At 45.3% G+C, this 26,434-nt stretch overlaps 1 protein-coding gene across 2 annotated transcripts in view; it reads left to right on the forward strand.

The window, feature by feature from the left end:
* The window catches only part of FANCI (FA complementation group I), an 82,903-nt gene that overhangs the window by 55,543 nt on the left and 926 nt on the right, over positions 1–26,434 (forward strand). For both annotated transcript variants that reach the window (XM_039217206.1, XM_039217197.1), the window contains exons 19-37: positions 3,568–3,636; positions 6,044–6,145; positions 7,104–7,289; positions 7,699–7,820; positions 8,338–8,502; positions 9,327–9,506; positions 12,805–12,971; positions 13,315–13,391; positions 14,279–14,395; positions 16,982–17,033; positions 17,822–17,949; positions 18,048–18,116; positions 18,289–18,382; positions 18,689–18,876; positions 20,428–20,481; positions 20,563–20,622; positions 24,273–24,347; positions 25,630–25,725; positions 25,947–26,081. In XM_039217206.1, coding sequence (XP_039073137.1) covers positions 3,568–3,636; positions 6,044–6,145; positions 7,104–7,289; positions 7,699–7,820; positions 8,338–8,502; positions 9,327–9,506; positions 12,805–12,971; positions 13,315–13,391; positions 14,279–14,395; positions 16,982–17,033; positions 17,822–17,949; positions 18,048–18,116; positions 18,289–18,382; positions 18,689–18,876; positions 20,428–20,481; positions 20,563–20,622; positions 24,273–24,347; positions 25,630–25,725; positions 25,947–26,081 — 2,136 coding nt within the window. The remainder of the gene's footprint in view (positions 1–3,567; positions 3,637–6,043; positions 6,146–7,103; positions 7,290–7,698; positions 7,821–8,337; positions 8,503–9,326; positions 9,507–12,804; positions 12,972–13,314; positions 13,392–14,278; positions 14,396–16,981; positions 17,034–17,821; positions 17,950–18,047; positions 18,117–18,288; positions 18,383–18,688; positions 18,877–20,427; positions 20,482–20,562; positions 20,623–24,272; positions 24,348–25,629; positions 25,726–25,946; positions 26,082–26,434) is intronic.

The raw sequence follows: 26,434 nt of genomic DNA on the forward strand, positions 1-26,434 counted from the left end.
AAATAGTGAAAGACTAAATGCTTTTCCCTATAATCAGGAACAAAGATAATTTGTTAATGTTTCTATTCAGCATTATAGTGACGGTTCTATCCAATAAAACAAAAATAAAGGCATACAGATTTGAAAGGATGAAATGTGGCTCTCTTGATTTGCAGTGTATGCAGACAGCAAAGAATCTATAAAAAAGTGAGTTTCGTAAGGTGGGATGCTAAAATCAATTTTATACTAGCAATGAACAATTGGAAATCAAAAGAAAAATATTTATGGTAGATAAAAATAAAACACTTAAGGATAGGTTTAACAAAATTTATAAGATGTGTGCACTGAACACCTCAAAATATCACTGAGAGAAAATTAAAGAAGAAAAGGTAAATAAATGGAAGGATGTGCCATGTTTATGAATTGAAATGCTTGGTATAGTATAGTATTGTTACTAATTTTAGTCTCAAAAAAGTCTGTAGATTCAGTGTAGTCCCAACGGAAATTCCAGGGATTTGGGGGTAAAAATGAAGTTAATTTTAAAATGTAAAGGACCTAGGGGCGCCTGGGTGGCTGTCAGTTGGGTGTCTAACTCTTGATTTTGGCTCAGATCATGATGTCACAGTTCATGAGTTCAAGCCCTGTGTCAGGCTCTGCACTGGTGGTTTGGAGCCTCCTTGGGATTCTCTTCGTGCTTGTGTGCACTCTCTTCCTCCCCCTCCTTCCCCCAATAAAGAAACATTTAAAAATAAATAAATAAAATGAAAAGCACCTAGAAGTACCAAGACCATTGAAAAAGTATGAAGTTGCTCAGTGGATTTTTGACCAAGATCCCAAGGTAATTCAGTAGAAAAAAGATGATCTTTTCAATAAACTATACTGGAACCAGTTGTTTATTGTATTGGAGAGGATTCCCAGAACCACCCCCATGTTTAAAGATTTCTCTACAAGGACTTCTGAACTCAGCATGTATTAATTCTCATGGCCAACTATATTACAGTTAAAGGATACAAAGCTACATCGGCAGAAGCAAGTTACACATAGGGTGAAGTCGGGAAGAAACCAGGTGCAAGCTTCTAAGACTCCTCTTCAGCTGGGATTGCACAGTATGCACTTAATTCCTTCCGCAAATGAGTTGTGTCAGTACATCAGTAGATGACAATTCTTCAGTAAAGGAAGCTTATTAGAGATTCAGTGCCCAAGATTTTTACTGAGGGCTGGTTTACATAGGCGCTTTTATTAGCACATCCCCAAATTCCAGACTCCCAGAAGAAAGTCAAAATATTCAGCATAAACCACAGTGTACAGTTTACACACAGTAAATTTCTATCATTTAGGGAAGGCTTTTTATCGATATAGAGGACTGTGTACCAGCCAGATTCCCAGCCACCCATCAAGGGGCAGTCTTGCAAGCAGGCTTTCCTCAGGATGACAGTCGCACCTACTGTGTTAACTCTTCCCTGCAGTCCTCCATATGCAAAAAAGAACCTCTGCCCTTACCTAGCTCCAGAGTTTACAACTTGACTTGATATGGATCATAGACTGATCTGTGTTCATTGATTCATTAAAGACGTCACATCCTCGGTTTGTAAACACTCTGTGTGTTGGTATCTACACTGGTCATACTTGTTGCAGGTATGTGCCAGATGGCTGTTGGCATGATGATGATGGTCCTACCTTTAGAACTACAAAAATACTAAGTTTTGATTGTTTAAACCTGTTGATCTTTTCTGTTAAGATATTTTATGTGTGAAGAATCCATATCCTTCCAATAAATATTCGCTAATATTTTCTTCTATTTCTTTTTATGATTTTGTTTTTTATATTTAGATGCTTAGTCCGTCAGAACTTTGGTTTGCTATACTATGGAAGGAGCTAACTTTTTCCTCCATGTTAACCATAGGTCCAGACATTATTGCCTTCTGTATACGTACTAAGTCGATTTCTGTTTGTATGCTATTTCTTGATTTCATCTGTAAATTTTTATACCAGGACCTCAGGTGTCTCTTACATTATACGTTTATTTAAAAATTTAATACTTGTTAGGGCGCCTGGGTGACTCCGTTGGTTAAGCATCTGACTTCGGCTCAGGTCAGGATCTCAGTTTGTGAGTTCGAGCTCCGAGTCAAGCTCTGTGCTGACAGCTCAGAGCCTGGAGCCTGCCTCGGATTCTGTGTCTCCCTCTCTCTCTGACTCTCCTCTGCTCACTCTGTCTCTCTCTCTCTCTTCTCAGAAATAAATAAAACATTAAAAAAAATTTTTTTTAATTTAATACTTGTTAAGGCTAATATTCCTTGTGTGTCTTTTCTTTAAAAAAACATTTAGGGGGTCAACTCTCACTTTTTCTCACAGATGAACTGTACAGTCTTTTTCTCAGTTCCAAAAAGAAAGTTCTCCCCAGGATTTAATTTTTTTTTTTTTTAAGTTATTTATTTATTTTGAGAGAGAGCACGTGCGAGAGCTGGGGAGGGGCAGAGAGAGAGTCCCGGGCAGGCTCCGCCGTGTCAGGGCAGAACCCACTGCAGAGTCCATTCCCACGAACCATGAGATTATGACCTGAGCTGAAATCGAGTCTGCTTAACTGAGCCTCTTAGGCACCCCTCCCCAACATGCCTACCACTAGGATTTTAACTTATGTAGTTTTTAACTATGACTGGGAAATGTTGGATGGGAAGAAATATTATTCATTTACTTTAGGGTGCTTAGGGCCAAGAGACACTTTTGAAGCACTGGAAAGTAAATGGAAATAATGTCCTAAAAAGGAATGCTTTTAATGTAGGAGAGAAAAGAATGAAGAAGACCTGGGACGTTCTTGACTGTAAAGGAGCAAAGTACTCCAAGCCAGAAATGACCTGTTTAAAAATTAGGATGATTGTGGTCAGTTTATTAATCTGGTTCTCAGTGATCAAAGATCTCTTTTTAGCTCTTTTTAGACAAATAACCCAAACTTTCTAAATCATTTCTCCCTCTAGCAAATATGGTCTCAATCTTTTTCAAAGAATTAAGAAATAGCAATGGTTAAAAAAAATTGGGGGGCGGGGTGGCTCCTGGTTGGCTCAATTTGGTTAAGTGTCAACTTCAACTCAGGTCATAATCTCACGGTTCGTGAGTTCGAGCCCCGTGTTGGGCTCTGTGCTGACAGCTCAGAGCCCGGAGCCTAGTTTGAATTCTGTGACTCCCACTCTCTCTGTCCCTCCCCTGCTCACATACTTGCTCTCTCTCTCAAATAAACAAACATTTGAAAATTTAAAAATAAATTTAAAAAAAATTTTTTTTAATGTTTAAAGTCATGATTGCCCAGGGGCACCTGGGTGGCTTGGTTGGTTAAGCGTGCCACTCTTGATTTCACCTCAGGTCATGATCTCACACTGTGAGATGGAACCCTGTGTCAGGCTCTACACTGGGCCTAGAGCCTACCTGGTATTGTCTCTCTTTCTTTCCATCTACCCCTTCCCTGCTGGTCTATGCTTGCAGTGACCCATGCTCCCTCTCTCGTGCTCTCAAAGTAAATAAGAAAATTTTTAAAAAAGTAAAATTATAACTTAGTGTATCTGTTAAAGAGCTTATTCTCTATTTGATTCCTCTTAGGGTTTCTATGATGTCCTTCGAAGGAACTCTCAGCTGGCTAATTCAATCATGCAGACTCTACTTGTACAGGTAATCTCTTTTTTTATTTTATATTTTTATGGATATAGAGAACAGATAGTGAGACATGGAGAATGATTGACACTTTTCAGACTTTTCAAAATATAAAATAATTCCCAGATCGTACACTGGTGCATTATGAACATGCCTGGGGCATATGATGCTGTCCTGATGTTTTAATTCCCACTTACCTGCCTCCCATTTTGCCATATCTTAACAGTTACTCTCTCTGGTAATAGTCTGTACTCTTAAGTCAGAAGGACATTTTAAAGAACCATTTACATAAGGGCTATTAGCAGCTGGATCTGTTTGTTTTACTTCTAAAAGAAAGGAGAGATCTGAAACAATTAAAGCAAAATATGGATGTGTTAAATCTAGGTTACAGATGCATGGGTGTCTATTAGGTTATCTTCTGTACTTTTGTTTAAGGAAAGATTTTTAAACTACTTCAAAAAAAAGATTTCAGAGGATGATCGCTGTGAAGAGTTTAGCTAGAGAATATCTGGCATAAATAAGAACTTTTACCCTCAACATTTATTCATTAAGCATTATTTGAATCTTTTTTAAAAATACTTTTGTTGAGATATAATTCACATACCATACAGTTTACCTATTTAAAGTGTACAACTTGGGGCACCTGGGTGGCTCAGTCAGTTGAGCATCTAGCTCTTGATCTCAGCTCAGATCTTGACCTCAGGGTTGTGAGTTGTGGCCCCATGTTGGGCTCCATGCCGAGCATGGAGCCCTACATGAAGAAAAAAAGAAAATTAAGTGTACAACACATGTTTTTTAGTGTATTCATAGAGTTGTGCAGCCAGCACCACAGTTGATTTTAGAATATTCTTTTCATCACCAGAAAGCCCCGCACCCTTTAGCTAACACCCCCTAATTTTCTCACTCTTCTCCCACCCACCTAGGCCCTAAGCAACCACTGATCTACTCTCTGTCTTTCTAGATTTGTTTGTTGTGGACATTTCATATAAGTGGAATCGTACAACATGTGGTCTTTTGTGACTGATGGCTTTCAAGGAATGTTTTCAGTTTATCCATGTTGTAGCATTTATCAGTACTTCAGTCCCTTTTAAAGTGAAGTAATACTTTATTATATGGTGCTTGAATCTTTTTTATATATTGAGAGTTTCTTGGTTTGTAACCTTCTCGAAGCTTCCCAGGTGGTATAATTGGAAACGGGTCCTCATACTCAGAGGGCAGGGAGAGACCAAAGAAAGAGGCAGCCTAGGCGCCTGGGGGCTCATTCCATTGAGTGTCCAACTCTTGATTTCAGCTCAGGTCGTGATCTAGCGGTTCGTGGGATCAAGCCCTGTGTCGGGCTCTTTGCTAACCACGCAGAGCCTGCCTGGAATTCTCTCTCTCCCTCTCTACTGCCCCTCTCCCATGTACGTCTGTGCTCGCTCGCTCGCTCTCTCTCTCAAAATGAATGAATGAATGAATGAATGAATGAATGAAGAAAAAGAAGGAAGCAAACCACTCCAGGTTGGAGGTAGCAGTTTTTTCGTGTTCACCACTGGACTAAGAAGAAAGTTTTCCCTCTTTTTCTGCCTGTCTCCCCTACTTTTGTATGCCATTGCTTTGTTAAAATTCTGAAGAAGCTCCATTTGCAGTTGAGATCTCAGCTGTGTAGAAATTATTAGAAGGTCCCTATAATATTTATCAAAAGATTTCCATTGGGCCTCAAGCCTGATCCTATATAAAATTTGTATCCTTTTAACTATAGTGTATCTTTCAAACTGTAATAATCAGCCCATCAAGATTCATACACTTAACATCATAGAAAATTGTGATTGAAGGTATAGAACAGTGCTTCCCAACTCAGGTTAGTATGTGTCCCAGTAAAACTATGCAGACTCAAAGTAAAAAGAAAAAGAATAGCTAACGTTTCTTGATCTCTATTATGTGCTAAGTAGTGTTTTTAGCACTTCACATGTATTGGCATGTTTAATTCTTATACAGCCTTATGTGTTTATAGTAAGAATATTTCAACACAGATGAGGAAGATACGGATGCGGACGCCATCACCAAAATTATTAACCTCTGAGTCGTACTGGGACCTGGACTCAGCCATTCTGACCCGAGCTTATTTATACATTGTTAACTATCAGCTATACGAGAAAGGCTGATCGCTTACGCAGGTTTAGGAGTTGATGTGAGAGAGAGAGCACCATGTTTTATGTGAGAGTTAGTAGAAATGGAGTAGGAAAGAAGATCTCAATATGATGCCTAAAGCAAGGGTAAAGCATGAGTTGAGCCAAAGCCACACATATTTTGCTGCGTTGTTCTTTGGACACTTGGGAAATAGGTCTTAGGAGGCATTGGACATTAAGGGTGTCATTAGTTTGACCAAGTAAAGAAGTGAAAAGCATTCATGAGCCATGTGTGTCTTCTTCCTTACCATACACAGTTAAAACAGTTCTATGAGCCAAAACCTGATGTGCTGCCGCCTCTGAAATTAGAAGCTTGTATTTTAATCCAGGGAGATCGAATCTGTCTACAAGAACCACTGGTGAGACTTTTATTCCTCTTATAACCATTATTTTCACTGTTAAGTAAAAGAATCAACCCTGTTGATAAGAGTCCGTCTTCAGGAAGAGATGCCTTTCCTGAAAGCACTCTTCCGGTACTCCCAATGAACTTTTACTCTTAAATCTTCCCTCCTTATCTTTTCTGACCCATCATAACCTTGGATCTATTGGTAAGCTATCTCCATGTCCACAGTTTACAAAATCAGGGTCTCCATTACCTCCCCCAAGGAGCATTTCATTTCCCATTTGTGCCTCTTTGACTATATAATATACTAAACATACTTTGAAATGGGGAAGGGGGGGTCACTCAGTAGCAGATGAACCCAGGAGACCTGCTTCATTAGCCTGGAGGGAGTATATGATTTAGGCTGAGCTAGAATTGGCACTCTTGAACCCTCAGGGGAACTAGGACAGTTCTTGCTGTCCAGCCTCAGGAAGACAGGAAAAAGAAGATAAAAACTGACGCTCCACCACCCCAAGCAGCTTAGAGCGCGTGAGGGAGGAGGAGGTGGTGTTTCCGTTGTCGGACCCTGCCTGCATCAGTGGGCCTTCCGTGCCGCGAGATGGAGGTGCCCTGCTGGTCTCCCAGCGACTCCCTCATCATCAGCTCCTGTCGTCAGAACAGCCTCTGGGACTCAGTAGCCAGAGAGGATTTAACTTCACAGCGGGCTTCATGGTGTTCCCACTAGATCGGTAACAGCACGTTCTGCTGTTGCATTCTGAGGTGCCTGCTACTTACAAAGCCAGTTTAGGGAAAAGATCAGGGAAGAATGCAAAAATACCTTTGTTGGTTCAATTAATTTTTTCCAGGTTTAATTCAGGCTGATTTAATCTGTGACGCTAATGAATAACTTACTTTAGCCTTATAGGTTACAATTATCAGTGGCCTCCTTGGTTATCCCTTAAACACTCAGCAATGTTTACTCTTTTCTTCTACAGGATTATCTGCTGTGTTGTGTCCAGCACTGTCTGGCCTGGTGTAGGAAGAGAGTGGTGCCCCTACGGCGGGGGGAGGAGGAGGAGGAGGAGGAGGAGGAGGAGGAAGGGGTCTACCGAGAACTGGAGGACCTGCTGGAGTCCATTACGACCAGAACGATCAAGAGTGAGCTAGAGGACTTTGAACTGGTAACGGCTGAGTCTCAGCTCTGTTGAACATGGGGGCTTTTGAATAGCTTATTAATTTTTTTAAGTTTGAGAGAGAACACACAAGCAGGGGAGAGGCAGGGAGAGAAGGAGAGCGCGAATCCCAACCAGGCTCTGCACTGTCAGCGCAGAGCCTGACTCAGGCCTCAGTCCCACAGACCATGAGATCATGACCTGAGCTGAAATCAAGAGTTGGACGCTTAACCAACTGAGCCGCCCAGGCGCCCCGCTTACTGTTTTTTGGTTTTTTTTTTTAGATTTTATTTTTAAGTAATCTCTGCACCCAGCATGGGGCTTAAACTTACAACCCTGAGATCAAGAGTTGCATGCTCCCCCAGCTGAGCCAGTCAGGTGCCTTGATAGCTTATTAATTTTATCTTTTGCCTTTTAGGATAAATCAGCAGATTTTTCTCAGAACACTGGTGTTGGCATCAAAAATAATATCTGTGCTTCTCTTGTGATGGGGGTTTGTGAGGTTCTCATAGAATATAACTTCTCCATAAGTAATTTTAGGTAAGGTACCAATATGTACAACTCCCCTTGCATTTTGATGAATACTCTATTTTATGATTTTGGTTTTTTGTTTTTTTAACTCTTAATAGCATGCTGGGTACTAACAGACCAAATGCCATGACACTGTCTCTCAGGTGAACATCTAGCCTGAGACAGAGAACACCAAAACATAAGCCACAGGGGCTGGGGAATGTTGTCCTTCTAGCAGCCTTCCATTTATCCAAAATTTCCAGACCCTAAACTCAAGTTCTAACTTCAATAAAGAAATTTTGATGGTTTGGTGGTATTGGACTTTGAATACCACTTTCTGCATTGACTGGTATAAATAAGAGAAAAAAATAACACAGGTGGATTAGAGTGATCTGAACTTAATGCAAGTTCATTCATTTATAATGTGTTTAAAATCTAACATCTAGAATCCCTAAAGAAACATTGTGATTTCCTTATTATTGGGTGTGAAAGTAAACCACAGTATTCTGATGCTTTTCCTTCGTGGTCTCTTTTTCCCTTTATGCAGTAAGAATAAGCTTGCGGAGGTTCTGAGCTTATTTATGTGTTACAAGAAACTCTCTGACATCCTTAACGAAAAGGCTGGCAAAGGCAAAACTAAAACGGCCAACAAAACAAATGATAGTTTTTTGTCCATGAAATTTGTGTCTGATCTTCTCACTGCTCTTTTCAGGTAAGGTGGTAGCAGAGTGCTTACGGATGTCTGTGCAGTGCAGATAGGAGCAGCTGCCCAGGCTCACCAGTATTAGCTAGTTCGGATTCACAGTTCTTCGCGTGTATACAGTAAGAAATAAGTCGGGAGCTTTTTGTAAGTTCTGTGATATGAAAGCTGGATGCTTCTAGGTGGGCACTTTAAAGGATACCTTAAATTATTTAAGGAAAACTGAGAAACAGTGAACTATTGAACAAAAGTAAGGGATAGATTATAGTAAGGTATTGTAGGGAAATCTACCTAAGTAGCTTGAGCAGTATAACAGATAAAAAGAGAAAAAAGAAAAACCTTAATTGAAAAAACAAAGTAAGAACAACAGCAACAAAGGAAACTAAGACGGACTTTTTTTTTTAATGTATTATTATTTTTTTAAATTTATTTCTGAGGGAGAGAGAGACAGCATGAGCAGGGGAGGGGCAGAGAGAGAGGGAGACACAGACTCTGAAGCAGGCTCCAGGCTCTGAGCTGTCAGCACAGAGCCCAACGCGGGGCTTGAACCCACGAACCGTGAGATCATGACCTGAGCCAAAGTCTGATGCTTAACCGACTGAGCCACCCAGGCGCCCCTAAGACTGACATTAAAATTATATCAAAGTGAAGAGATTGGGGGAGGGGAGAAGATAAGGTAACACTAAGAACGAAGGTTGTAAAAAGGCAGCTGTGGCCTGGACGGCCTGGGGTCTGTCAGTAAGAACTTTCCAGGTCCTGCTCTTCTGAATAGTCCCTAGAGAACCTAATTCTAGATCCCAATAGCAGTAGAGAAATCTGTTTTTCTCTCTCTCTAGGGACAGTGCCCAGAGTCACGAAGAGAGCCTGTCAGTTCTAAGGTCCAACAATGAGTTTATGCGCTACGCAGTGAGTGTGGCTCTGCAAAAGGTACAGCAGCTAAAGGAAACGGGGCATGTGCGTGGCCCCGATGGCCAAAACCCAGAGAAGATCTTCCAGAACCTCTGCGATATAACTCGGTAAGTCACTCTCACCCTCAGAAACCTGTTCCACTTGCTGTGGAATCTCCGAGAGCAGAAACTGGAGGGCGGGGATGAAGCCAGTTTGATGTTGGACGTACCATAAGAGTGAAAGTGGAATCGCTAATAGTCTTTTTCTAGTCCTGCTTTGATGTGGAATGTTAGTTACATAGAAAATGTTCTTCTGACACTAGGGACAAAGAGGGATGTTATGTAATGACTAAATAACTGACCAGGTTGGCATAACAACCTTAATGTATATGTACCTAACAGCAAAGCACCAAAATTCTTTAAGCAAAAACTGATAGAACTGCAGGAGAAATAAGCAAGTAATTCATCCCCTCTTAGAAATCATTGGAAAATTCAGTAGGTAGAAAATCAGGAAGGACATAGAAGCCTTGAGCCACATGATCATCCAGCTTGACTTATTGGGTATTTATGTAATATTTAATGACAGTTTCAAAATGCACATTCTTTTCATGTGCACATGGTATATTTATCAAAGTGGACCACATTTTGGGCCATAAAACAAACTGAACAAATTTTTAAAATAGAAATCTGTATGTTCTCTGCGCGTAACAGAATTAAACAAGGAACTGGTAACAAATATTTTTTTAATTTTTTAAAAATGACTGGATTATCCTTATATATTTGGAAATTTAATGCATTTCTGAATAATCCATACTCAGAGAGGAAGTCAGAAATCAGAAAATGTCTTGGACAGAATGAAAATGAACACACTACATTTTATAATTTGTATGATCCAGCTAAAGCAGTGTTTAGGTAGAAACTTGTAACAGTCAGTGGTTATGTTAGGAAAGAAATAGCAAATCTCTAAGATCCCATGTTAAAATAAAGAAAAAGATAAAAGTGGAAGAAGGAAGGAAGTAATAAAGACAAAGTAGAATCATTGAAAACAGAAACAAATCATAGAGAAAAGGGATGAAGCCAGAAGCTGAATCTCTGAGATCAGTAAATGCAGTAAATCTTAGCTAGCCTGGTGAGGAGACCCGAGAAGACATAAATCACAGCTACCAGATAGAAACAGGAGATGATCACTGCTGATTCTGCAGACAGGAAACATGTATGATGGTAGAAGGCTAACAATTTTATGCCAGGAGACTGGATTACATAAATGAAACGAACAAATCTTTTGAAATCAGGAAGAAATAGGTAACTTGAATAATCCTGTGACTATTAAAGAAATTGAGGCACCTGGTTGGTTAAGCATCTGATTCTTGATTGAGGTCATGGTCTCATGGTTAGTCAGTGTAAGTCCTCGCTGTCAGCGAGGAGCCTTTCTGGGATATTCTCATTCTCTCTCTCTCTCTTTCTCTCTTTCTCTCTCTTTCTCTTCCTCTTCCTCTTCCTCTTCCTCTTCCTCTTCCTCCCCCCCCCCCCCCCCTTGTGCTTGTGCGCACTCTCTCACCTGCTCTTTCTCTCTAAATAAATAGATCAACTTTACCCAAGAAAAGAAATTGAGGGGTATCTGGCTCAGTCGGAAGAGCATGGGAGTCTTGATCTGGGGGTTGTGAGTTCGAGCCCCACATTGAGGACAGAGATTACTTAAAAATAAAATCTTTAAAAGAAAAACTGAATTTGTGGTTCACAATTTACCCTCAAAACTGCATGATGCCTTTACTGGTGAATTCTACCAAACATTTAAGAAAGAAATAGTGCCAATTTATGCAAACTCTTTCAGAAAATAGGAGAGAATAAATATGTCCTGATTTATTTTATGAAGCCAGCATTACCTAATCCCAAACTCAGCCAGACAGGATAAGAAAACTACTGACCAGGGGCGCCTGGGTGGCTTAGTCAGTTAAGCGTCTGACTTTCGCTTAGGTCATGATCTCGTGGTTCATAGGTTCAGGCCCCGCGTCGGGCTCGGTGCTGACTGCCAGCTCAGAGCCTGGAGCTTGTTTCAGTCTGTGACTCCCTCTTTCTCTGACCCTCCCCTGCTCATGCTGTGTCTCTCTCTCTCTCTCCTAGAAATAAATAAAACATAAAAAAAAAAAAAAAAAAAAAACTGTTGACCAATTTCCCATATGAATGTAGATGTAAAAAATAGTAGCAAATTAAGCCTAGCAATTTGTAAGAAGTATGATGTAATTAAGGAGAATTTTTCTCAGTAATGCAAAGTTGGCTCAAAATTTGTAAATCAGGGGGCACCTGGGTGGTTCGTTCGGTTAAACATCTGGCTCTGGAGGAGCGCCTGGGTGGCTCAGTCAGTTGAGTGTTCAACTTCAGCTCAGGTCATGGTCTCACAGTTCATGGGTCGAGCCCTGCGTCAGGCTCTGCACTGACAGCTCGGAGCCTGTAGCCGGCTTCAGATTCTGTGTCTCCCTCTCTCTCTGCCCCTCCCCCACGCATGCTCTGTCTCTCTCAAAAGTAAATAAACATTAAAAAAAAATCTGGCATTTGATTTTAGCTTAGGTTATGATCTCAGTTTGTAAGTTTGAGCCCCAAACCCTGTCCCCTGACAACACAGAGCCTGAATGAGATTCTCTGTCCCTCTTCCCCTCCCCCACTTATGCGTGCTCCCGAAATAAATGAATAAACTTTGTAAAAAAATTTGTTATCACTCATTACGGTTCTCATCATTATCAAGAGACTAAAGGAAAGAAAACATTATATAATCGTCTCAATAGATCCAGAAAATTAAACACGTATTCATGATAAAATCTCTGAGCAAACTAGGAATAAAAGAGAACTTTAACAGTCTGATAAAGGGAATCCACAAAACCTACAATCAATACCATAATTAATGACTAAGAACCGAATGCTTCCTACCCCCTCCCCATGCTCTCACCACTGCTATTCAGCATCACACTGGAGGGCCTCGCCAGTGCAGTGAGGCAGGAAAAAGAAATCAAAGGCATCCAGGTTGGGAAGGAAGAAATAACAGTGTCTTTAAGGATGATATAATTGTCTACACAAAAAATTCCAAACTACATGGCAACATAGCTGAATCGCAGGAAGTATACGTTAAATTGAGAGAGCTAGGAAGCTACCTGTGAATGCCACTTTTTATGTTTTTATATGTTGTTTTGTAAATAGCAAAACCATAGGGATAGGAATCAAATCAGTGCTTGGAAAGTCAGGAGAGGACTGACTTACAGAGGAGACTGGGGAAACTTCTGGGAGATGAAAATATCTTGATTGTGGGGATGATTACACAACTATAGAGGTTTGTTAAAATTCATTGAACTGTAACATGTATGGCATGTAAATTTTGCAGTATATAAATTTACCTCAGTGAACCTGACACTAATAAAATCACTTTTCTTATTCTCAGGGTCTTAATTTGGAGATACACTTCCATTCCTACTTCCGTGGAAGATTCGGGAAAGAAAGAGAAAGGAAAGAGCATCTCCCTGCTGTGCTTGGAGGGCCTACAGAAGATATTCAGTGCTGTGCAGCAGTTCTTTGAGCCCAGGATTCAGCACTTCCTCAGGGCTCTAGGTGGGCATTTCAGTTTTGATTAATGGACTTGATCTGGGTTTCTCTTTCTTAACCAAGCCTCTTGATTCTGTTTGTTAATCTACCAGAGGACACCTGAGAGCAGGTCTAAGGTGGCTACAGAGTGACATCTAGTGGATTCAGAATTGGCATTTACTGGATTTTGCACAGAACCACAAATAGTGACTGGAAATTGAAAGAATTAACAAATGGCAGAATGTTAGGAATATATTTAAGTCTGCCCCCAGACTTATTTATTTGGCTTTCTAAAACTTCAACTTCCTATTAAAAGGCCAAAAAAAGCATAGTAGTAAGTCCATTTGAGAGAGATGCGTTCTTTTCCTAGATGCCACAGATGACGACGGAGAGGAGGGGGGAGGCAGTGTCACTCACAGAGCAGCGTTCCAGATCCGGCAGTTCCAGGTGAGCAGCCCGGCAGGCTGCCCTGCCTGCCTGAGGGCCCCGGGGGGACCGTTAGCTGAGCCGGCTGGGGCGACGGGCAGACGGCGGGCAAGGAGCACGTGATTTCTTCTGGGTCACCATCCAGGCAACAGGGCATATAGCTCTACTGAGTGGAAGGTCATGCGCTCCAGAGGATGCTGGGGAGGACGGATGTTAAGCCACCCCGGCCTGTAGCATGGGATGCCTCCGAGAATCACTGTTAGAGGTGACGTGAGGAGAGCCTGTTGAGGTAGAGAGTTTATGTCTTTGATTTGTGTCCATGGTACAGTCTGGCTCTGTCGGATTGCATAAAGCCCGGACATCGAAGCCTTAGCTTCTAACCAGTAATTGTCGCGGTGTTCAAGTTCCTGCTCTGTGCTGGGACTGTTCCAGGTGCTGGGGATATAGCAGGACACAAACAAAACCCCTCCCCTTGGGGAGCTGACGCTGAGTGAGGAAAGACAAAACGGAGAGTATTTCAGGTGGTAAGAAAGGACCAGGGCAGGGGAAGCCAGGAAGCTGTGTGTGGAGTGCTGGGCTTGGGCCGAGGTCTGAACCTGAGGCCGGTGGGCAGGCCTCCGAAGTTATGAACCACCCAAAGTTGGGTGCGCTGTTCGTTCCTGGTGTACATTTGGCAGGGGCTTAGACGAGAAGGAGTCCATAGTTTTCAGGAGAACCCTTGGATTCGTGGTCGAGAGCAGGGCAGGAAGCTACTTGTGTGACCCATGTTTATTTTCAGGTTTTGTCCTCCTGGAATGTTGGTGACTTGGAGTCCTTTCTGCCCCAGCCTTAGGGATCTCTGGCCAGAGGCCTCTTCTCCATGACAGGAACATATCTGCTGATTTTTCCCCGGTGCTTTCCTTTCCCAGAGGTCCTTGTTGAATTTACTGAGCGGCCAAGAGGAAGACTTTAATGGCAGAGAAGCCCTCCTACTGGTCACTGTTCTCTCCAACTTGTCCAAGCTGCTGGAGCCGTCCTCCCCTCAGGTAGAAAGAAGTGCTACTTAATCAGTCCCACCCAGCATCATCCCTCAGAGGCGGGGAGTACAGGTGACCCTTGAATAGCACAGATTTGAACAGTGTGGGTTCAAAGTGCAGTTTGTAAGTGCGGTCCAGTACTACAGATGTATCTTTTTCTCCTGATGATTTTAATAACCTTTTCTTTGCTCTAGTTTTATTGTGAAAATATGCTATGTAATACATATAACATACAAAATAAGCGTTAATAGACTGTTGATGTAATACATAGGTTTCTGGTTAACACTAGGCGATTAGTGGTTACAGTTCTGGGGAGTCTGAAGTTCTATGTGGATTTTTGAGTGCACAGGGGTCAGTGCCCCTAACCCCTGCACTGTTTGAGGATCAGCTGTATCGTACGTATCTGAATGTCCACTTTTTTTTTTTTTTAAATATTGATTGCTCGTGTGCTTGTGAAAGGGGAAGGGGCAGAAAGAGAGGGAGAAAGGCCAAGCAGGCTCCCCACTCAGTGCGGAGCCCCACCCGGGGCTCAGTTCCATGACCATGAGGTCATGACTGGAGCCAAAATCGAGTTGGATGCTTAACTGACTGAGCCACCCAGGAGCCCCTAAATGTCCTCTTTAAATCTTATTTTTAAATAATATATTTTATTACGCTCCTGAGTTAATATAAGATCTGGAAAATAATCCCTTTCTTACACATTATATGCAGCCATATAGGGCAAGAACGTACTGCCTTTTTTTTAGCCATTGCCCTTGACCCTTGTAAGCAGTAAGCGCTACAGAAAAAGAAAAAAAAAAGCCTGTTTATCTTTGGTGCCTTCAGCCTTCTTAGCATGTTTTTACTCACTTTTGGTGTTTCCTCTTTTCTACGATAAAAGCATATTAATTATGAAGGTAGCTGACGTTGAGCTTTAAGCAAGGTTCGCTGGTACCGAGTTTGGGAGAAATTCAGCAAAAGGTGATTAAGTCAGAAAGCGTGACTCCAGTCCCAAAGCAGAAACAAGTCTGCAAGATGGGTTGTGCATATGTGTATAGGTGTGCACACACCTGTAGAAATGTGTGTCACATGAGCATTCGCACACATAGAAGAGAAGGGCCACATTTTGTGGGTCTGTTCCGTTCAGGAGTGCTTTCCCTACATGAGGAGGAGCGCCTGTGATGCCTGGGGCTGTGTGCTCCTACCACATCTGCTTCCTGCTCGTCAGGAAGACGGGCTCCTTGTGTGGGCCCTTGCTGCCGGAAGAGCTGGCCTTTTAGGAGCCTGTAGTCCGGGAGTATGACTGCGTCTGAGTGCTGAAAAGCAAGCCTGAACTTCGCGTTCTAGTTTCCAGTAGCCCAAAGAAAGTCCGTCTTGCTAGCTACTCCCATCGTCCTGGCGCCAAGCCGCTCACCCACTCACTGATGCTGCCGCAGCGAACAGAACACTAGGAGAGACAGCGCCAGGGAGTGGGGACGTTTGAGGGAAATCCGTGGATTTGGAATTGATCATACATATAGGAAAATATTATCATTCAAAATGCATCACCCAGCTCCATCATTTCAGATAATCTCTTTAAAATATTTTTAAATTTGAGTGGGTAATAAAGTCCTATGATTTGAAAACCAGAAATTATAAGAAGACTTACAGTGAGTGTTCTCACTCCGGTCCTGTCCTTTTCCACCTGTTCCGTTCTCTTCTCCCAAATAAGTAAGTTACGTTTTTAGTTTTGGAAGTATCCTCCGAGAGTTCCTTGATTCCTGTGGAAGCAAATAGGAATCTAGATTCTTATTTCCCGCCCTGTCTGTCTTCACACAAAAGCTTGTTCGGCATCCAGCTTATTACATTTCACACGGTGTTCTGCAGACCCTTTTATATCCGTTCGCAGAGACCTTTCAGAATTAGCATCAATTTATTTTTTACCTCAACAGATCAAAATTTGAAATTTGAGTTTTTGCTGGTCATTTCGCACTTAGTATACTGAACGCCAGTGCCTGTGTGGCTGAGAACCCGTTCAGGGAGCGGCCAGAGCAGCAGGCTTGAGTCTGTGTCTGGCCTCTCGGGACCCTGCTGTCCTCGGGTCTTAAGCCTCCTCTGCTCACATAAGAGGCATCTGGTTATTTGCCTCTTCCTTTTTCCCCTACTCTCCTCTAACCTCCTTCAGCCTCTTGGCTCCTAGAAGCAAATTCTGCTGTCTTTATGGCCAGGATCTCACTCTCCTGCATCTTTCCATTAGACTGATAGTCTTCAAGGTGTCTCAGGTGTGGAGAGAATGAGGCATGGGAGCTGAAGGGGGAGGTGCATTAGCCCTAGACCATGGTGGTGGGGGGTAGAGCAGCTTAGGGGGTAAGAGCCCAGACCCTAGGACCTTTGGTCCATAATGAGAGCACAGACTTTGAGAATTAAGTCATATGTTTATCATGAGAGAAGAATCAGTAATTCATCTAATAATTTTGGACTTATTTTTATGCTATTCTTAGTAGATCATCACTTTAGATCCAGGCACAAATTTCTGCAGGTGATGAGATTTAGAAAGGTCTAGAGCTCTTCCAGTCTGACAGCACTTAGGCCTGTTTGTCTTCTGGCATGTTTCTTTAATATCTAAATGATTTCTAGTTTGTGCAGATGTTATCCTGGACATCCAAGATTTGCAAGGAAAACAGCCAAGGTAAGTTTCCTTCCTTGTTTCCTTTTAGGCTTTATATAAAATCATCTTTGCCAAATATATTGCATTTTAAAAAGAAAAGGTACTCATTACACAGTCACCAGAAGGACCAAAATGACAAAGATCCACAATACCAAGTGCTGGTAAGAATGCAGCACGGTCGGCCCTCCCCTCCGCCACTGGAAGAGGTCTGTGTTGATGCAGCCACTTGGGAGACTCTTGGGCATCATCGGATTGCTGTCCGGCAGCCCCACTCCTGGCTTCTCCCAGCAGCGCTGCTTTTATAGGCAGAAACAAACCCACTTGCCTGTCAGCAGTGCGGTGGATAAAGGAATGGCCGTGTGCACACACCCACACTACGGACACACAATGTGCAGGAACTGCACAAACCTGATGGTGAACAGAAGCAGCCAGACACATGAAGATACTTACTGCTTGATTCCATTTAGATAAAGTCCAAAATTGGACAAAACTAGACGTGCCGGTGGAAATCAGGATAGCTGGTCCCTTGCTAGGGCAAGTGAGGTAGGAGGGGAGGTTCTGGGGTGCTGGTAACGTTCTGTTTCTTGATCTGGGTGCTAGTTACACGGTGAGAGTGACTGGCTAATACTAGGAAACCTCTCCGTTCTTTGGGCCCATGGACAGAGTGTGCCACGGTGCCATGGGCAGACTGTGCGTAGCACTGTGGTATCGTACGTGGGACAGGGCAAGCCACGTTCCTGGTTAGGCACACCGTGCCCTAAAGGCTGACTGGGTTATAACTTTTAGTTTTGTCTCCTTCCCACTCTTAGAGGATGCCTCGTTTTGTAAGGGCTTGATGAGTTTGCTCTTCAGCCTCCATGTTTTGTATAAGAGTCCGGTCACCCTGCTGCGTGACTTGTCCCAGGACATCCACGGGCATCTGGGAGACATAGACCAGGTACTGTCACGCGCCATCGCTTTCAGCACCCTGAGCAGGGATCCCGATTGGGGGACAGCTTTACTGCCATTACATCTCCCCTGTCTCTGCCTCCTCAGGATGTAGAGATGGAGAAAACAAACCACTTTGCGATGGTGACTTTGAGAACAGCTGCCCCTACTGTTTGTGTAAGTGTGGGTCCCCGTGCCGTGGCAGGTAGTCTTCCCGCTCCTTCCGTTGTGTTCCACGTGAAGAGTCCATTGTAGTGGCTCATGTCCTGAGGCCCATGACCCACCCGCAGGTGGCCCTGGGAGCTGTGTTCCACCAGTGAGCCGCGCTAGACATTCTTTTCTTTCACAGTTACTTGTTCTGAGTCAGGCTGAGAAAGTCCTAGAAGAAGTGGACTGGCTGATCACCAAGCTTAAGGGACAAGTGAGCCAAGAAATGCTATCAGGTAAGATGCATTCAGGATGGAGTTCCAAGAATCGTGAAGAGAGACAACCAAAATCCAGATTGACTGGTATATAAAAGCGCAGCTTGATTTGTCTGTTGGCTTGGGCTGGATTTCCAGCACGATGGAAAAAGACTGTAGCGTGGCCTGTGACAGAATGGCTGTTGACTCACTCTGCATGATGAATTACATGCTCGTTGTCCCTACAGACTTCCTGTTTAATGGTGGTTAGTTGATTTCTAAGTCTCCTTCACTTTAACTGAAAATACGGTCAGTGGGTTTGAATGGGCCAATTTCATTTCCCTTTAGAAGAGGCCTCTTCTCAGTCAGTCCTGCCCAGTCATCCTGTCGAGAAAGCTGTCATCATACAGCTGGGAACTCTGCTTACGTTTTTCCATGAGCTGGTGCAGACGGCCCTGCCATCGGGCAGCTGTGTGGACATCTTGTTAAAGGGCCTGTGCAAAATGTACACCATCCTCACTGCACTTGTCAGATACGTGAGTATCAGAGAGGTGACCGGAGCCACCCCCACCAGGCCACCCCGGCCAGCCTGAGACTCGGCCAGGCAGCAGCTCCCTGCTGTGAAGGCCGCTGTGCAAGCTCTTTTTGCCTACTTCTGTGCAAGTCATGGTTTGAGTCTGGTTTGGGCAGTAGGTGGCAGGTGTCTCCATGAGGGGCCAGGAAGAAACAGTTGTTGGGATAATTGTAAATCTCCTTTAGAGGCTCTTATTTTGTTGGCTTTTTGTATGTGACCCCTAACTGAGAGTGTATGCCCTTTCGAATGCTTTCTAAGGCTTAATCTAAATTACAGCTATGGAATTCAATCCAGTTCCTTAATGCACACTAAATTATACCATTTCAAACCAGTCTGGGCACTAAAGAGGCGTTTATTCCATTAACAAGTAGGTGTTAAATGTCTTACAGGTAGTTGGGTCAGGTCATGTACTTGGGTGGGAGAAAGGTTTTTTTTTTAATGCAAGGCATACCCTGCCCTGAGTTTAAGTTAATGCTTCTTATGTTTTATCTGTTAACAAGGAACTCTTTTCTAGTGCTTCGAATATTTTGGTCCTCAGCAGACATTCGCGAGGTGGTAGGAACTGGGTGGTTTAGTTCTGATTCGAGCAGTGATCCATATTAAATACTTAGAAAGGTGTAGACAACCCAAGAAGGATGGTAGACCCCCGTGTCCGGTGTCCCCAAACAGCAGCGCAGCTGTCTCTGAGAAGGTGTAGATCTGGCCATGTGGTGGCTTCTACGCTTCTTTAGTGGAAATACTGAAAGCTTCTTCTCTCTGTTGGCATTTTTTTAATGTTTAATTTTTGAGAGAGTGCACACACAGGCGGGGAAGGAGCGGCGGGTGGGGGGTGGGGACGATACAAAGGATCCCAAGCAGCTCTGTGTTGACAGCACAGAGCCCGATGTGGGACTCAAACCCATGAACCCATGAACCGTGACATCTTGACCCGAGTTTGAGTCATTCTGGTCCCACAACCCACTGAGCCACCCAGCCACCCCTTTATTGACTTTTTTTTTTAAAAATTAATGTTTTTATTTATGAAGGAGAGAGAGACAGAACATGAGCGAGGAAGGGGCAGAGAGAGAGACACACAGAATCTGAAGCAGGCTTCAGGCTCTGAGCTGTTAGCACAGAGCCTGATGTGGGGCTCGAACTCACAAGCCATGAGATCATGACCTGAGCCAAAATTGGACACTTAACTGACTGAGCCACCCAGGCGCCCCATTGGCATTATTTAAAGGAAAAACAGTAAAGTCATGAGTTTTCTAGATGCAGGGACCATCAGCCTGAAGGAGTTTTAAGCAGTAAGCTGAGCGAGTCAGAAACAAACCCTTCATTGCCTGTCGCCTGGGAGGCTAAGGAGGGGACAGAGGAGGGCTTGTGTCTAGGCTTCTCCCTAAATAGGGCAGCTTGTTTTCTTTCCCATCTCCAGTCAGTGGTGAGCCCCACTCCCTTAGCCCACTGAGTCACCTGCAGGTGTTAGGGAACACTGCTAGAGGATGCAAGTTAATCTTTGGAAATCTTTGGTTAGTATCTCCAGGTTTGTCAGAGCTCCGGAGGAATTCCGAAAAATATGGAAAAGCTGGTGAGTTGCAAATTCCTTTCCTAGGAATGGGGAAGCATTTTATTCCTGCACTTACATTGGTTTCCTTCTCTTTTGCTGCAGGTGAAACTGTCTGGTTCTCATTTGACCCCCCTGTGCTATTCTTTCATTTCTTACATTCAGGTAAGTGGTTCAGAGTCCGTATCAAAATAGATCTTCCAGTCAGAAAGGACTTTCTGTGTCCCCAGGAGACTGCTTGATCACGTGAGCCAAGTGTATATAAAGCGTCTTCCCTACTTACCATAAGCCAGAGGTGGCTGCCCATTCAGCCTCAAGCCAAAGCCTGAGGTCTTTGCAGCAAGGAAATCTTCATTCAGACAAAGAAAAAGTTTTAATTAAGTAGGAGAAAGTGATAAATTTGCATTTGGAGTAGGGAAGGCATATGCATGCTTGAGCTGTGACTTTGGTTCATTTCTAGGTGATTCTAAATCCGTGCCATCAGCCATCCTTTGGTGTGTGAGTGAAGAGGCAGTGGACATACAAAGGGCTGAGATTGGCCAGCGTGGGTGGGAACGGCAGCCCTTTCAAGGAGGCCGAGGCCATGTGGGCTGTTCCTGTCATTTGCTCAGACCCCTTTCTTCTCATCCTAAAGTAAAGTAATGGGCTCTTTCCAGATTTGGAGAAATGTAAATGTCATCTGGTCACAGATGCCATCAGGTTCCTATGATACTTGAGTCACTGTTAACTGTTGGCTTAAGCCAGGGACTGGAGGGCTCTGCATTATCGGCCTCTCTCGGGCCAGAGAATTCCTTGATGCAGGGCCTCTTGCGTGCATTCTGGGAGACTGAGCAGCAGCCCTGGCCTCCGCCTTCCAGATGCCAGTAGCAGCCTCCCAGCTGTGACAACCAAAGTGTCTCTAGAAATTGCCAAATGTCTCAAAAAGGCAGAATCACCCCCAGTCGAGAATCACTGACTGAAACACACGAAGACCCTGTGTCTCCTGAGGCCACTTAGTCCCCGGAGTTGAGAGGATTGCAGGGCAGTTACTGATGTCCCCAGCAGAGCCCAGCAGACGGGCACTCCTGGGCCAGCCCCAGCTGAGAGCCTCGACCCCATGTTCCGGCAGTGGGCTGTGGCTGCTTCGTAGGGAAGCCGCACTTGGTTTCCGCCTCTGTGCTGTGCGCGGGCACGTCTTCATCGCTAACTGCTTTGCTCCGTGTGCCGGGTGCTTCCTCCCCTCTCCTGTGCATCAGTGACTGAGCGGCCTGTCGTCTGCGTTTGGCCAGAGGAGTTCTGAGTAGTGTGCTGATAGCTGAGGTCCTTGGCCCCTTGCCCTGTACCAGGCTCGTGCTCAGGGTCAGGTCTTCTGTCTGGCCACAGTGTGTGGCCTGCTGTCACCAAGCTGTCGCTTCCGGCCCTCCCCTGGGACCTCAGCTGCACGCTCGCTCAGAACCGTGCACATACGTGCCAGCTTGTCAGACCCCTCTCATCCAGATACAGGATGTAGCCCCCTACGCTTCAGTTCAGGTTCTGAGTTCCCCATCTCCAGCAAGGCCACATTTCACAAAGTATGCAGTATAGACTGAGTCCACAAAATAAAAAAGGGTTCTATGAGAAGTACTTGTACTTCCTTCTCATCTTAGAGATTCGTGGTACCTGTTAGCATGTTCAAGTTGCTGAGAGGCCCAGCAGTCATTCAGGACGTTCAGTAGTAGTTTTAAAATCTATTCAAGGACTTTAACTTTTTAGGAACGTGTTACCTGTTTGCCAGAATGGCGGTCCAGAGAGTAGGGCTTGGGAGCCGGCACTCTGAGACCACAGTCGTTTTGCCGGAGCAGCTGACGTGCAGAGAAGCCTTCCCTGGCCTGCAGCCCGGCCTGCGGTCGTGTGGAGCTCCCCTCCCGCTTCACCTCGTTCATTCTTAGTACACCTTGTGCTTAGTGGTTACCCAGATAGACTAGAGGTGGACCCAAAGAATAGAGAGCTAGTTCAGAGGCAGACTTGAACCCGCATAGCTTGAATCTACACCAGGGGTCAGCAGATTTTTCCTGTAAAAGGCCAGGTAGTAAATGTTTCAGGTCTCACAGACCACGGTCAATCAGAGCTGTTCACCTCTGGCTCTACGGCACAGAGGCAGCCATAGACTGTATGCAAATGAAGGTGACCATGGGTTTTTTTTGTTTGTTTGTTTGTTTTTTAACATTTATTTATGTTGAGGGAGAGGGAGAGAGAGAATCCCAAGCAGGCTGCATGCTCAGTGCAGAGTCCCACAGAGGGCTCGATCCCACAAACCAGGAGATCATAATCTGAGCCAAAATCAGGAGTCGATCACTTAACTAACTGAGCCACCCACCAGGTGTCCCGAATGGGACTATGTTCTAATGAGACTTCATTTTCAGAAACAAGCCGTGGTCTGATCTTGGCCTATGGGCTGTACTTTCCCAGTCCCGCCTCCAGAATCGTTGTCATGTAAAATATTGGAGGGTTTTGTATAAGTTTCTGACCCATTCCACCGCCACCCCCCACCCCCAACAAACCAATGTATGTATTCTCAGGATGTTTTTCCCCTTCCCCACCTAGATTTGACTTAAAGCTGGACAAGTCAGCTGATCCACAGGCAGACATTCTTCTCTGTGAGATGTGCTTTATGAGCAACCTTGGGCAAAAAGTGTATGGTTCCATTAATCCCAACTCTTATCTAGAAAGCAGGCTTGCATTTGCCTGCTTTCAGAGAGCTGTTTATTCTCTTACAGCCCCTTCTTTTTTCCCCACAGCCTTGGATCTCAGTAAGAAAACAGTGAAAACCCCTTAGCATGCTGCTCAGAACATGTACCTTTAAAAGGTGCCTCTTCTGGCTGTAATTTCAGTGCATCCTGAATCACTGGGAATGGGCAGGGGACAGGATCCCATCTTGGGGACCACCTCTAGAAGGATCCCTTGCTTCCCCCTTGGTCACATGAGTTCAGTCTGTGGCCATTTCCCTGCCCCTCTCTTAAAAGGGCCTCGTCGTCTACCCCGTCTTCCAGGGCTAAAAATAGACCTTCACACCAGCCCCTCTGGAGTCTCTACTTCTTAATTTCCAGAACGTGCCATGGGGACTAAGACTCCAGTCTCTCACACATGGTTCCAGTGGTACAGTTCTCTCCATCTTCAGCTTTGCATTTTAATTCTCTTAACTTGTCCCACGGGGCCTGTGTGTTTGTTCCCAGAAGGCACACAGTGCCCCTTCCGGTAAAGGTTTCTGTGTTTCGTGTGCCTCACGTGTGGCGTAGGCCTTAACTCTCTTCTGTCTTGTCTGTCTTGGTTCCCTTTATTCTGCGATTATTTACAACACAGGAAAGTGTTCCTATGACTTCTAAGCCTTCTCAGGCACGTGACCATGTGGTGCGTGCACACACTCACTCTCCTGGTGTCTGCCTTCAAGTGGGGGGGCTGGAGGCCCTGGCAGCCACCTCTCCTTCATGGAAACCCTTTGAGCCAATTGCCCAGTTGGGAAACACAGTCCCCATTTTAACCATTCTTTGTGCCTCTCTGGTCCCTTGGCAGGTCTGGTACAAGAACAGTGGTTCCGGCCCTCGCTTTCATTTGCTAGTTCTGAGACCGAGATTGTAAACCTCTCAGCAATTAAAAAAAAAAATCTGAGGATCATAAAGTGTCACAGAACGCCCCCCATCTTTCAGTGTCTGCACCAGTTTTTTCCACCCGGACGTGGTCCCTTGAAGAGTCCCCATACTCTGTTGTCCTCACCTTCTTAGAAAATGACCGCCAGGCCTGCCCGCTGGCTCTCGGGAAAAATTTTCAGGAATTGAGAGAATTTGTTTCTATTTCTTCAGAACAAGAGGAGTCAGAGCCTAAAACACACAGGAGAGAAGAAAAAGGGGAAAGCCGCTGCTGTTGCTCCGGCCATGGTAGGCAGCCCGCGCTGCTTGCTGACACGGCAGCGCTCTTGAGCCTTGGGAAAGAGGCCAGTCGCAGAAAGAGCACGTACTGGAGGGTTCCATTTACGTGGCAGGCCCAGAACGGGCAGGTCTGAGAAGACAGCAAGCAGATTGGTGGTTGTCCAGGGCTGGGGGGAGTGCGGGGAGGGGTGCCTGCTGTGAAACAGGCATGGGGTTCCCTGGGAGGGTGGGGGAGGGCTTAAGACGGGTCACGGTGGTGACCGCACAGCTCCCAGTGCGCGCGCTGAACCGCGCACCATCCACGGGGACGTTGTGTGAGGTGTGACCTAGAGCTCGTTCAAGTTGCTACCAGAGTGTGCGCGCCTGCAGGTGCTTCTCCGAGGCTCACGGGGTTTGTGCTCAGGTAGAACGGCTTTTTCCTCAACTAAAAACTGCGTACTTTATTGAGGAAGCACCAGAAAAATCTCAAGCTCTTTCTTTAAAAATGGAAATGGCTTCAGATTCCCATTGGAAAGGATTTATTTTAGGAAGAGTTAATGTGTGTCGAAGATGCTCCCTAAAGGACACGCTGGTGTCAGTGAGGGGACAGGGCGGGAGAGGAGGGCACTGCTGGCACAGGTGGACACCAGGGGGTACCTCGGGCAGCTGGGCAACGAGTGCTGTTTCGGGAGGTCTGCCCACTCGTGCGCTGCAGCACTTCCACTCCTTGGCCGTAGACGCTAACGGCCTGGGTCCAGGGCAGCCGTGGTGGGGGCATTTGTAAAAGTGAGGCGGGTCCTAGAAAACCTAAGACAGAAGCTATGCACCGAGTGGACTGGCTGACAGGGTTACGGTGCGTTTGTACTATAGGGTACGACGCAGGCCTGAGAAAATACATCTAAATGTTCAGACACAGCAAAGTTCCGTTGTGGAAAAGATCGTGGGGGGAAAAAAGAGGAGAACAGTGTCCTCCCTTGTGGGTGAGAGACGGGGCCAGTGCAGGGTGGGCTCACCGTGTTAAAAATATCAAGTCAGGGAGGCAACCACATTCTCCAAATGGTCCTTCTTCCAGCCGGTCTGTGAAACAAAACCGAGGAATTCTAAATGGAAGGATCTGGTGCTGTCTTTATCGGTATCCAGGGCCGTTGAGGAGGTGGAGCTGCGAGAAATCGTAGAGGACTGGCGTAGGAGGCGTGCGTGTGCCTGGAGGGCAGACTGCTTTCTCCCCCGCAAAGCCACGAGCAGTTCTCCTGCTTCACAGGACAGTTCTGAAAACCCGTGACCCTGAAATTTAGGTCTTCTTTGCCTGTAGGCCCGAGTTCTGCGGGAAACCAAGCCAATCCCTAATCTCATCTTTGCCATCGAACAGTATGAAAAGTTCCTCATCCACCTGTCGAAGAAGTCCAAGGTAGACCTACTTTTTATTTTCTCCCGTTTCCACGTACCCCGCGAGGGGGCCTGGCCCACGGAAGCGGCTCGGCCGCAGTGGGCAGACGGCGGCCCTTTGCTCTGTGGGATCTGACGGCCTGGACCTGGACGTCCCTGCAGGGGCGGATGGAGAGCAGGCCGAGGGGCGCAGCAGCACCCCAGGGGGCCCCTGACTGCAGGTAAGAGAAGCTTCTGTCGTAGGTGAACCTGATGCAGCACATGAAGCTCAGCACCTCCCGGGACTTCAAGATCAAAGGGAACATCCTGGACATGGTTTTTCGAGTGGAGGAGGAGGAGGGCGGCGACGATGACGACGAAGACGACGACGACGACGAGGTCAGTGCCTGCTCCTGACTGGAGCGCGGCAAGCCCAGCCCCCTCTGCCAGGAGCCTGCACCTGAGGGGAGGGAGCCACCGAGAGGGCCAGGGGGTCGGCGAAGCCGAAACGAAGGGCTGTCACAGAAGGGCTGAGTCTGGCGCCGTCTGAAATTACCCAGTTTTGTGTACATTTTGGGGTAGACCTTTCCAGAAAGGGGGTGACGACAAAAGTTCTCACCATGGGTCTTCTCCCTGTGACCTTCTGAACTGCTGGGAAATGACCAACCCCCAGCATCTTCCTTCCTCTTTCCAGCCCTGGTCTCGGTAGGGCCTGGCTGTGAGGAGCTCAGGCAGGGAGGGCTGCCCGCACC

The sequence above is a fragment of the Hyaena hyaena genome, unplaced genomic scaffold (assembly GCF_003009895.1).
Source record: "Hyaena hyaena isolate Hyena2069 unplaced genomic scaffold, ASM300989v1 scaffold_13, whole genome shotgun sequence".
In the NCBI taxonomy this organism is placed as follows: domain Eukaryota; kingdom Metazoa; phylum Chordata; class Mammalia; order Carnivora; family Hyaenidae; genus Hyaena; species Hyaena hyaena.